Source organism: Ammospiza nelsoni, chromosome 4, assembly GCF_027579445.1.
Source record: "Ammospiza nelsoni isolate bAmmNel1 chromosome 4, bAmmNel1.pri, whole genome shotgun sequence".
NCBI lineage: Eukaryota > Metazoa > Chordata > Aves > Passeriformes > Passerellidae > Ammospiza > Ammospiza nelsoni.
This window is the reverse complement of record NC_080636.1, coordinates 27717991-27730477: the sequence shown is the minus strand read 5'-3', so window position 1 is coordinate 27730477 and position 12487 is coordinate 27717991. Positions and strand designations below refer to the sequence as shown.

General features: G+C 43.7%; 1 protein-coding gene across 1 annotated transcript in view; it reads right to left on the bottom strand.

Annotated features, from left to right (window-relative positions):
• Positions 1-12487, bottom strand: part of KIT (KIT proto-oncogene, receptor tyrosine kinase) — a 55358-nt gene that overhangs the window by 30938 nt on the left and 11933 nt on the right. Inside the window, exons 2-3 of the mRNA XM_059470958.1 lie at positions 5863-6102; positions 2017-2295 (exon numbers count right to left, since the gene is read on the bottom strand). Of these exons, the coding sequence (XP_059326941.1) occupies positions 2017-2295; positions 5863-6102 (519 nt within the window). The remainder of the gene's footprint in view (positions 1-2016; positions 2296-5862; positions 6103-12487) is intronic.

The window sequence follows — 12487 nt, the reverse complement described above, 5'->3', positions numbered from 1 at the left end:
CAGCTCAAGGAATTCTGCACATTTTTGCCTGAAAGCACCACAATCTCTGCTTACAGGGGTGGCTCCCAATCACCCAAGAAGCAGGTGGTGACATGCAGATGTGGGGTAGCTGTACCCTGCTCTGTTTCAGGAAGTCTTTTGTCAACAGTCAAGTTGACAACAGTGAATCTAAGGACTATGTGTGTCCTGTTTCTGCAAAGCTCTTCAACTCTTCCTGTGTTCCTTTCATGGCTTGTTTTTCGATTTTCTTTATCCTTTCTTCAAATCTTTCTCTTTTATTATACTCCAGTTAACTTTGCTCTAGGGCTTTTACACGGGAAGACAGACTGTGAATGTATCAGACCGTAGCATGTATTAAACAAGGTCTTCCAGACTCTCTTTCTGCCTCTGACATAACTTTTGTAGTTACCTTAGGTAAACTGTACAAAACTTAGGAAAACCCCACGCATCTCAGCCATTTGTACTTTAACAATAATGTTTTCCTCATGTTGCTGTAAGAAGCTACAGAAGAGAACAAAGAAACGTTTGCCCTCTTTAGATATAAAGGCTCACACAAAAACCCCCCTCAGCACTCAGCAGCACCCAAGTGACAGAAAGATGTCAGTGCAGAATGCATTCTGTGTTCTCATCTGCCAGAAACATCTCTGGACATCCAAAAAAAAGCCCTAAGTCTATAAAAACCCTCATTGTTTTGAGAAGGGCTGTACATAAACAGTCCCTGTGCTATCATAGCTGCTGTGCGTCTGAGTACTCCTGCAGAGCTCCCTGTTTCCCAGATGCCTCTCCAGTCTTTCTGTACCAGAAGCTCACATCTGAGGGTCTGAGTGCCATGGTTATAACTACAAAAACATTACCCATCAAAGCATCTCCAATGCATTTAAAAGTTGAGCCAAGGAGAAAGTGCGAGTTTTACTTGGTGAACTCAGTAAGGACCAAACTCTACAGCACAGTAACTACAACACTGAGACAGACAATGCTGAATTTCCAATTCATCAGAAAAAAAGGACTTAAACTTGCCGCTGCAAACTCCATGCTTGAGATGGCCCTCACTCCTCAAACTCTTGCCCCACCTCCAAACAGAATGGGCAGGTCACACAGGCCCTGCCATGGAGCAAACACCACAGCAGCCTGCTGGCCCGAGCCGTGCTCCCCCTCTTTCAGCAGCAGCCTCAGCTGCAGCAGCAGTGGCTTCATTCCAAGTGTCCAGAGCTACACGGAGAACAAACTCATTTACTGGCCCCTGAGGAAATGCCAAATGCCTGGCTGGCTGAACTGCTCCCTCCCCTTCCCTCCTGGGTATCTCCCCAGCCCAGCAATGACACACAGGGTAAGTGTGGGCTCCAAACTGCCCAGACAACACTGGCCTGTGAAGTCTGGTGGACAGACATCAGGCTTGTCCTGCTTTCCAAACCTACCTAAGCACCCAACCCTGGGGCACTCCAGGCTGTGGGAAGGTCAAGTGTAGGGTACCACCAACAGGTTTGCCAAGCTAGGGCTGCATGTAGCAGCTCAGCCACAATGCATTCCCCATCATCACCTGTGCACTCGGCTGCTGTTGTGACCATCTTCACTCAATATCATGAAGACAAAGACCTCCTTCCATAAGCTCTGCCTATCCACCAAATCCTTCTTCTTCAATGCCATCAATCAGTTCCTGCTACTGTCACTTGTGGGCAACAGACACAGGAGTCACGCACACACCGAAATAATTTTGCCTGTGCAAACCTGTACAAACCTCAGGGTGCTGGTTTGCCCTCAGAATTTAACAGCACCATCTAAGTTTCTTATAATGATTAAAAAATGCCTGGAAATCACCAGGAACAGAAAATAAAGCTCATCATGGCCAAACCTTCCAGGCACAGCTGTCACGAGATTAATCTGTGCCCTGACATAATTTGCCCAAAACAAGTTTTCTGAGCTCACGACTTTGCTTCGGACAGCCGTGGGGCTTCACAGCCCTTATCTATACCTCCTAGGAATCAGGTTCTCTACAAGAAGACAAAAATCCTGTGTTACCTGGTCTCACATTCAAAAAAATCATCTCTGATATCTTCTCAACTCCATTGTGCTTGGCCAAGCACTGGTAGCAGCCCTTGAACGACCTCTGCACATTTTTTATAACGATGCCTTTCTGGGGATTGGGAATGAACGTCATATTTTTGGGGAGACGTTTGCCATCACACCTTTTCAGTGTGAAATTTGTAACATTTGGATCTGTTAGTGGACACACTAGCAGGATGTCACTGTCTTCTTTTCCATAGACCAGAGAATCAACAAGGAAGAGCACATTTGGATCTGTGAAGAAACACAAAAATCTGTCAGACAAGCTGGCATGGGAACTTCTGATTACCCTAACTGTACAATTGGGCACTTGTCAAAGAAAGTTTTACTTTCAGCCAGTAAAACTGAGTATTGCCTAATGCATGCTTACCAAGAGACATAAAATTTTCTCCTAAAAGAGCAGCATGACAGGAGACGTGCAGTAGCATTCCATATCAGATACACTAAAGAATCATGTGCACTAAAAATAATCTTATTGCTTTTTTATTTGGAGATGAAGGGCATTTTTTGCCTTGTTTAGGTCCAAAATATTCCCACAACAGTAAACAGATTTTCACAGACCACTAGAAGTAATTTGCTTTTAGCTAGTGGCAGGGCTGTAAGGTTTCATGCCCACAGGAGGATTTGAAAGAAATTTATGAGCAAATGGAAGTTGAAAAGCACCTAAATTATGGTTTTCACTTCTGTAAAATACATAATCTAAATTAACACACATTGCTACCAGAGGAAGCAGCAAACAACTTCTCTCTTTCTCTCTGCTCCCTGAAAGCAGAGATTAATTTTAGCCTCCTTAGAAGAAAAACTGGGCATACAAACAGCACATCTGATTGGAAAATAATAATGCAATCTTTCACAAGGTAATTTTCCCATAGCATTTCATCTCAGCCAACCACAACACACAAACATATAGTACTGTAAACACTTCTACAACAAAGTTGAAGCCCATGACATGTCATGACCTTGAAATGCTAAGAAGCTGGCAACCACACAAATAAAGGAATGTGTGATGGCAAACACTCTGTAAAAGTTTATTTGAGATTCCATCTGCCCTCTCTACAGAGTAGAATGAATTTGAAAACCAAAAACAGAGAGAAAAGTTTTCTTTCTTTTTTGCAAACATACTTACAACTTGAATGATTATATATCAACAAACTATGGCTTACCAAGGAAGACTGAGAGAATATGTTTAAGATGATGGACAATGTGCATTTGGTTTAAGACAAGAAGTACCAGACTGAAAATGAAGCCTGGGAGGTTTATGGAAGCAATTCACTACATCAGGTGTTATTCATCATCAAACAGAGAAGTTACTGGCTGGTTTCTAGCCTAGCTTGAGGGTGTAGCTTTAGCTGAATTTGACGCTACCACCCAAGAAGCCCCCACAAACTACGTGTTTTGAAGCATCAGTCTAGAATTAGAGGATGGAGACTACTAAGAAATGAAAAAAAAAAACCTAAATAATTTCTGAGCAGAACCAAAATGTGACATTTGCACACAGAGATCTTAAAAGAAATGCTATGACTAGCTGTCACTTCTGAGCAGCAAGAAGATGGATTAAAAGTGCTCATCTAAATGTCCCTGCTAACAAACATAATTGCCAACAGACTGATTGCTTTCTACTCAGTCCCCCTTTCTCCAATATGGACACAACCAAGATATCTTCATTAGGCAGAAAGTATGGCTCCCAGCAACTACCAAAAAATAAAAGAAATTTTTGAAAACAGCACGAACAAAGACCTGTTTCACTAACAACTGAAATTGCAGGCAAGGCCTTCACTGGAGCAAGCAGAATTGCTGAGGTGCTCCCCTTGCATCTTCAATCCCCATCTGGAAGGGAACAGCAGAGTGAAAAGACATGAAAGGACTTCCTACAGAGTACCCAGACACAAACAAGGCTGCTCATGGTCATGTTCTTCCTTTCATGGCCTTCTACCCCACGGACATCTTGGGTTGCACTTGCCTTCTGGGCATACTGCAGACAGTTTCCAACACAAGATATGACAGCGTTTATCAGTGCTTCCATTTGAAAAAACTTGAGATCAAAACCAAGAAATTTTTCTCTCTTATGCAGGAGTTTGAACTAGGCTTGCTTGGATCAGGAAAAAATATGCTTTTTAGACACAACACAGGTACTTTCTGCCAAAAGAGAAAGGTGATGCAGGTACACATCCACAGTCTGTCAACGCTGTGTCAGTCTTGGTCACAGAAACAGAAGAATTTGGATTTAGTATGTTCAGAAGAACACAAGATCTCAACAGATGCCACCATTTTAGGTGTCACTATGTAGGATCGAGGTTCTTGGTCTTGTTCTCTCTTCACTCCACTTTACAAGCAGAAAAGTATAATGGGGTGTTTGTGGCAACCCCACAAGCAGCAGAGCATATGGCAGCATCTTAGAGGTGAGGTAAGTCATTAAACCATGCCTGATGCAAAATGATGGTCAACCTCACAAACATACTTATTTTACTGCAAGGAACTTGTCAAAGTTAAGGTTGCACATTTTGCACACAACTGAGAAAAAAGATAATAACGTGTTGCATTAAGGCCAACAACTTCACCGATGCTGTGGCCAGCATGCTCAGGAGAGCTGCCTGCAATCCTGAGGTGAAGGAGTCATGAAGGAGTCACTCATGCAACGGAAGGCAAAAACATCTTTATGATCATAACTGTCTGAGATAATTACCATAACCTTCAGGAAAAAAATCAGGGTAGGTAAAGTGAAGATTGTTTATCACATGTCAGATTTCCTTTAGTCACAGTCTCAGAGAAAAATAGAAAGTTAAGAAAACTTATCCATGGCAGCTGCATGGCTATTTGGAGAACTCAGGACCAGTTAAAGGAGCACTCTAAATTGTGTGGCTGCTATGCCAGACATCTTCCATCATGAAAATAACCTTTGCTGTGCTGCACTTTCTTATGCTGGTATCTCCCTGTCTTGGAGAACAACCTTGCAGTAATTCTCAAAGGACTAGCGGGGTTCAGAGGGGGCCCTTTGAGACAACCCCTGCTGGTCAAGGAACACTGTCTTCAAGAATGATGCCGTAGGACTCTTTTCCATCAACAGGTTAAGAAGACCACCAGAGCTATGTGAAGGAGAAGCAAAATAACCATTTTTCTGGGAAAGTGCCAGGCATGGTAAACTGTGAGCTCGGGGGCAGCTGATGTAGACATATATCAGCAGAGAAGAAATCTGAAGAAAACACTGCACAAAGAAGAGCAATAAAGGATTGAGAAATGTGTCAGAGCAGAAGCACTTTTTTCCCTGTCTGAGACATTTCTGATCAGTCACAAGGTACATCAGAGGCTGAATGCAGAGGAATCATCAGTGTCTGCTGGCTTAGGCCTGGGAGCACAGTCTCAAAAGAACAAATCCTTTAGGCTGACTGCCTCAGTAAATTAAAAGCCTGGGACCAAATTTTACATGACTCCATACTGATGGATGGCATAGAATTAAAAAGACATTTTTATGTATTTCTTGCTTCTTCATGATAAAATTGACTCATGCAACAGAATCAGGTTGCTTATCTAGAAAGGGAGCTTGGATAAACTTTACCACAAATGGGGATGTAAAGAGGAACTCATCTAGAACTTTGTGCTGCTGACAAAGGCCATTGCAAGCAAAGCAGAGAATGAGGTTTCTTCCTACTGGACAGGGAGGAAGATTTATTCTACTAAATTGTGTTCTCCCACTGTACTTCAAATTCAGTCCATCCTCCAAGATTTATTGTGGAAGGGAGGCGGGAGGGGGAAGGGGGGAGGGGAGCGGTGGGAAGCAAAAATAATGCCTTCATTGATATTTACCTTTAACAAAAACATAGTAAGAGGAGACAATACTCCCTTTGCTTCTACATGTGTATGTGCCTATGTCTCTGACTGTTGCATTTTTGGTGTACCACTCTTTCTCGTTAGAACTCCTTGCTTTTGCTGATGGGTCCGAGCTCTGGAAATTCCAAGTCACAGGTCCCTCCTCGTTGCACGTCAGCCTTAATTCCTCCCCTTTATTCATTACCCGTATAGACTCCATATCTGACAGTGCACCACCTGGAAAAAAAAAAAAAAAAGCACAAAATAGAATGTCTGTCAATACAACACTTTCTTTTTTTTTCTGCAGCAAAATTATTAATTATAGCTGTATATGTGAAACTAATATTTTTGGGATTTATTTCTTAAAAATATTAAGCTGAAGTGTGCAATTCTACAGACACCTTTTGGCTAGTAAGGCCTTTGGCACACAGAGAAAATAACCAGTGCAGGTGGAAACTGGCCTCTAAAAAACCTTTGGAAACTAAAGTTTCAGATGCACCACTTTCTGCAATGTTTTGGCTTTTGAATGGGAACAGACCCAAGCTATTTAAAAATTAAATTCAAGAACATATGAGTCTGATCCTACATGGCAGCACTTTTAATCATTCTTTGTCATTTACTCAGTATGTTGCCAAGAACTAAAGTTTCCTTGCTCAACAGTTATCTTTTTATAACTGCTGTCTCGTATATTCAGATGCTCCACTCATACTCTTGAATTAGAAGTGTCCAGTTTAATGAAGGCATCAGAACGTTTTCCATACTTGCTTGTTTCTTTACCTGAAGTGCCAATTCAACATTTCTTACATAAAAAACCCCATGCAAATTATTCTTCAAGTTTCCATCCCAATGCTACCAAATTAGTTTCACTGAGGCACCAATCTCCCAGTCACCAAAGCTGCTCTAATTGACTATTTAGCTTCTTTTTCACTGGACACGCCCTAACACAATGTTGTAAATGTTCTCACAAAATAAACCTCTGTAAAATTAGCAGCCCCAGTTCACTGTTCCCAACCACTCCCCAACTGTCTACACAGAGAAAGATGCACATTTAGGCTTCCTTAGCTCTACTGTTGGGGCAAGCCAATCAGGGGGTTGCTGAGATAGCATACCCATGATTTGAAAGTCTTAGTGAGCCTACAAAAATGGAGTTCTTAATCAAAAATCCAGATAAATTCTCACTGTTTTGGACCTACTTGAATATCAGAAGAACATAGGCAAGTATTGAGGTGATCTTGCAGTAAAAATCCCTTCCCCTTTTGGAGCAGCTTTTCATCGCTATGAATAATCCTTAGCTTACAATAACTGTGCTGTTTGCTCATGCCACACAGTTGTACAAGACTGCACAACATCCGTGTGTAGTAGCAGAGTCATGCCAGTGAAAATGCTACTTCCACGCAAAAACACACTCTGCAGCTCCATTCAGAGGCTGAATTTCCCTACCCACACAGATAACAACAGACGTTCAGGAAAAACAATCGGATAATTACTTGGGATGAGGTTATACACTCCAGACTTAATTCACTCATCTCACAGCTTTAGTCGCTCTTAAGGTATATACTGGATTAAGACCAGGTCAGGTAACTGCTCCTCTTCCTGACAAATCCACCACAGAGTAGGAAGCAAAGGCTGGCCAGACCACCTGCAGAGACTAATTACTTTGTTTGTTTCCAGTCTGAAAGGAGCCCTCCTTGGAATTAGATTTATCAGTGTTAAACTCTACTGGCACTCATTCTTCCAGTGTCACCAAGCAATTTTCCACATGAGGTCTACTAATCCTGCATATATGCTTCCATGACTGAATGCATAAACAACCATCCTAGAATAAAAATTGCCAGAAAAGGGAGAAAAATCAACTTTTCATTTCAGATCTGCTACCTCAAAATGCAGGTGTGTGTCTGAGCTGTGGTACAGAAGCTCAAACAAGAAGAGTGAAAGTCCAAGATCTCAAAAGAATACGTCCCAGCCAGCAGTGGAATGGTAAACAGGAAAGCTGGAAAATCCTTTACTCTGGGCAAAGAGATGCCTAACAGCAGGGTTAAGGCAAGAAGACCTCTGATTTTCAAACTCCTCAGTTCAGAGCCGGGAACTTCTGGCATGTGAGAAGACAGAGGGCAAACACCTCTGAGAAGAGCTCCTGAACAACCATACAGGCCCTTCATGGGCACCTCTTTGAAGACTACTCTGTTCGGTCCCCACAGACCACAGGGCAGTTCAAGTGACAAATCACATGAGCTGCATAAAACAGCAGAAGTGTGGTGTGGTGTGGTGTAGCTATCCCAGCACTAGCTTAACAGACCAGTCAGGGAGCACTGAGAAAGCAGAAGATATGGACAACCTTCACTGTCATCGCTCCATGCCTGCAGCCAGCAAGGTCTCAGCTGGGGCCCTGCCAGGGAGGTGCTGGCCTGGGAAGGGCCCCAGTGCCGAGTCTCGAGGAGCACAGTCCTGGGCAGGTCACACAGGCCCTGCCATGGAGCAAACACCAGCGTGTGTGTGCCCTCATCCCAACACAGGGCAAGCCTCTCTCACCAGCCCAAGGGGACATGCTGCTGGGCCTGGCCTCAGCTCCCAGCCCTGGCAGGCACAGGCAGTGGGATGAGCACAGCAGCCTGCTGGCCCGAGCCGTGCTCCCCCTCTTTCGGCAGCAGCCTCAGCTGCAGCAGCAGTGGCTTCATTCCAAGTGTCCAGAGCTACACGGAGAACAAACTCATTTACTGGCCCCTGAGGAAATGCCAAATGCCTGGCTGGCTGAACTGCTCCCTCCCCTTCCCTCCTGGGTATCTCCCCAGCCCAGCAATGACACACAGGGTAAGTGTGGGCTCCAAACTGCCCAGACAACACTGGCCTGTGAAGTCTGGTGGACAGACATCAGGCTTGTCCTGCTTTCCAAACCTACCTAAGCACCCAACCCTGGGGCACTCCAGGCTGTGGGAAGGTCAAGTGTAGGGTATCACCAACAGGTTTGCAGAGGAAAAAAGGACCCAGTAGAAAAAAGGACCCAGTAGAGGTAGCAGTATAAATATTAATGTCATAATTGATCTGCGACCTGAGGGTGGATTTGTCAAACCACGCACATCACTGTGTTGTGTGTAACTGCTGACAGGTTCTGCACTAACAAACCCTTCTCCTCATGAAGGCAGGCTCAATAGTCCTACAAATACTCATGGCCATGTCCCTCTGAGGCACAGCCCAGCTTTGCACAGCTGGACTAGACATGTAACAGCCATGTCCGAGCCAGGGGGACATTTCTAAAAACCCAACTCCACTTGCATGCAAAAACACACTCTGCAGCTCCATTCAGAGGCTGAATTTCCCTACCCACACAGATAACAACAGACGTTCAGGAAAAACAATCGGATAATTACTTGGGATGAGGTTATACACTCCAGACTTAATTCACTCATCTCACAGCTTTAGCTGTTCTTAAGGTATATACTGGATTAAGACCACGTCAGGTAACTGCTCCTCTTCCTGACAAATCCACCACAGAGTAGGAAGCAAAGGCTGGCCAGACCACCTGCAGAGACTAATTACTTTTCGGTCTGGGTTTTGGAAGAAGCCCTTGTTCTCTCTCCATCTCCCTCCAATGAAGATTTATGAATGCTAAACCCAATAGGCAAGTGCACCAGTGCCTGTTTTTCCAGCACCACCAGAAATTTTCCACAAATTCTACTAATCCCCTATATAAACTCACATGACTGAACAGATAAAAAAGTATCCCACAAAAAAGAATTGCCAAAAATATTAGAAAAACATCATTCCATATTTTTATGGAACATTTATGACTCTTGTCTACTCTTTCCTCTAGCCCTCATCCTATGCATTCTGGTTAGGAGTTCAAGTCTTTGCAACACTTACTAGCAGGACTATCTAGCAAGTTATAGGTAAGTTTTTAAACGTAGTAAACAACACAGCAGAGCCTGACCTGTCCAGAGGCACAAGAAATATGTTATGTAGCAGAGCTGGAGAAAAAAAATGAGGGAACTAGCACAATATGGTGAAGTATCACTCATATTTCAAGGTTATTTTGCTATGGTTCCTTTTGTGCAGTCTGTGAATTCTCAGCAAAACTTAGAAATTCAATGATACCTTGTGCAAAGGATTCCCAGAGTGTAAAGGGTTTTTTCTCTTGCTTTCTGAAAATAATGTCTCTTCAAAAAAACTATGACAGTGTAGGGACAGCAGGTTGTAAACAGAAAAACTATTAGATTTGCTTCGTATTATGCACCAAAATATCATCTGTCTTTAAAAAGAGAATTTAAATGGCGTTTAGAAAGATGATAATGACTTTGTGTCTTCTTTTTGGAGGAATAATTAAGTGACAGAAATCTGAGAGTTTAACTAACAACTTGTAATCTGGTGCACTAATCCCCACAGCATGTGTCCATCTGCTCTCTGCTCATCTTTTCTCAGACTCATGTCTGCAACTGCTCCATTTGTATGGCACCCGAGTGATGGGGTTCTTTCCAGGCCCCCTGTCGCTCCTGGGGACTCCAGCAACATCAACCATGTAATCACAGCCACGACACTAAGACCCATAATTCAGGAATCAGTCCTGTTGGCAGTATAATGCTAGAGGTAGTAGGGATCTCCAAGTGCCAAACTCCATGGGATACAGTGTCTGCTGTCTCCTCTCAGAGCTCTGTGTTCATCACCCCACGTGGGATCCTGGCTTTACCAGTCACTAGCAGGACTGTAAACTTTCTGGGCAATGGGATGCAGGAAGTTTTCCAGGTGTGGGTATGCATCCTTACTTTGTTACCTGCCCCACACCTAGGCATGCCCCCACCCTCTCTCCATCTCTTCACACCTTTGAAAAGGAGGTGGAGTACTACGTCAATATTCAGCTGAGTGTCCCCATCCCAGCGAGGCCCACCTGACCACAGGAACAACTCAGCACAAGAAGAGAGGAAACCTGTCTTCTGCCCACATGGGTCCTGTGGTCTCAAGTGGTGCAGATGATCCCACTGTTGATCACAGACTGTGGATCCCCCTGTGACACATTCAACATTCCCCACATGCTGCATAGCCAGAGTACCACACTGGCATTCTGGATGACCCTCTAGAGTTGTCCTCAAGGGCAACCAGAGGATATAGTTACTATATGTTAAGTAAAACACACTAATAATGGCAAATAAGTCACAGTTTAAAAAAAACTAAAATAAACAATAAGCTCAGAGTTGGACAACCCAAGTTCCATTTTGGATGTACTAAATTTGAGTCCTACAGCTGAAGAGCTTCACTTCAACAACCCTAACTTCTCTTTGTAATATAAAAAACTTGGGTTAAAAACTACAATGCTGGAAACAATCACTTGAGAACAAGGCTGTGTAACTGAAAAAAAGGAATGTATAAATATATTAAAATGAAGGGAGAGGGAGGAAAGAGGAGGAGTACAGCAGTTGTGAATTCTGCATGCAGAAGGAACATCTGGAAAACCAAGCTGGAGGAATTAGAAAATTAAACAGCTCTAGATAATACTGATAGGAAATGCAGGTCAAATTGCAGGGATATGATTAAGGACAGCAGAATGTTCCTGTAACAATTAAGGGATGTGCAAACAACAAAAGCTCTGGTTAAGGAGTGAACCATCCTGGGAAAAAACTACAGTTTATGTTGGAGCTTTTCACCCTCAGCACAACACTGGTGTAGCATGGAAGAGCACATCAGGTGCAAGTCCACATCAAGCTCACAAGCAACTGGAAACCATCTCCAGCTGCCAAGCAAACAAAGGATGTGGGACTGCCATGGACTAAGACAAAGAGTCGAATACTGCGGATTTTATTCCCAGCTCTGCCACACATTTCCTGCACAACCTTAGGGCAACAGGTTAGTCTCTCTGTGGCCACTTCCTCTTTCAACTCTTATCTAAACATTAAAAGGAACAAGAAGTTTGTGGCAGCTCTATAGCACAACAGATTGCTTCCAAAGAAAAATAAAACAAAAAATCCTGTGCCTCATCCCACGTCCTTCCATTTTCAAGTTGTGTGGAACATCTCCCTGGGCAGAGGCACAGTGCAGCTTCCCAGTGCAGTCACAACCTGCTCACACCCAGTACCAGCCTCTCTGCCCGGCCCATGGCACTGGCAGTGCCCTGCCAACAGGTTCATTGCTGCCCAGCAAGGGCAAATCCCTCACCCTGCCCCCCCAAGGGCTGGGACACACTGAAAGGGCATGGCAGGCTCTTCTGAGCTTCTGCCTTTTCCCTCTGCAGTTGTCCATAACCTTCACAGTCATCATCATTTGAGCTGTACAAACACTGCACAACGAAAACAGTGACCTGACCGTGACCTGATCCTGACCATGATTTCTAAAGCAGTTAACGTTTTTCTATCACAAATGCACAGAGGAGCTAAACTTCAAGAGACAAAATGTCCACAACTTTTGTGTAAGATTGTGAGGATTGGATACAATTGGAGAGGCTATTTTTTTTTCAGTGCCTCTACATTCTGGGCACTGGCTTCATTTCAAGGGCTATCACACAGACCTCACTCACCGTGGTTTTTCATCTACAACAACATAAGAGAGCAGAAACAAGAGATATGCTTTATCAGTTAAAGTAGTGGCACTGCTGTAGATGCAATGGTCCAGGGATATCAGCAACACATGGCTTGCAGGGAAG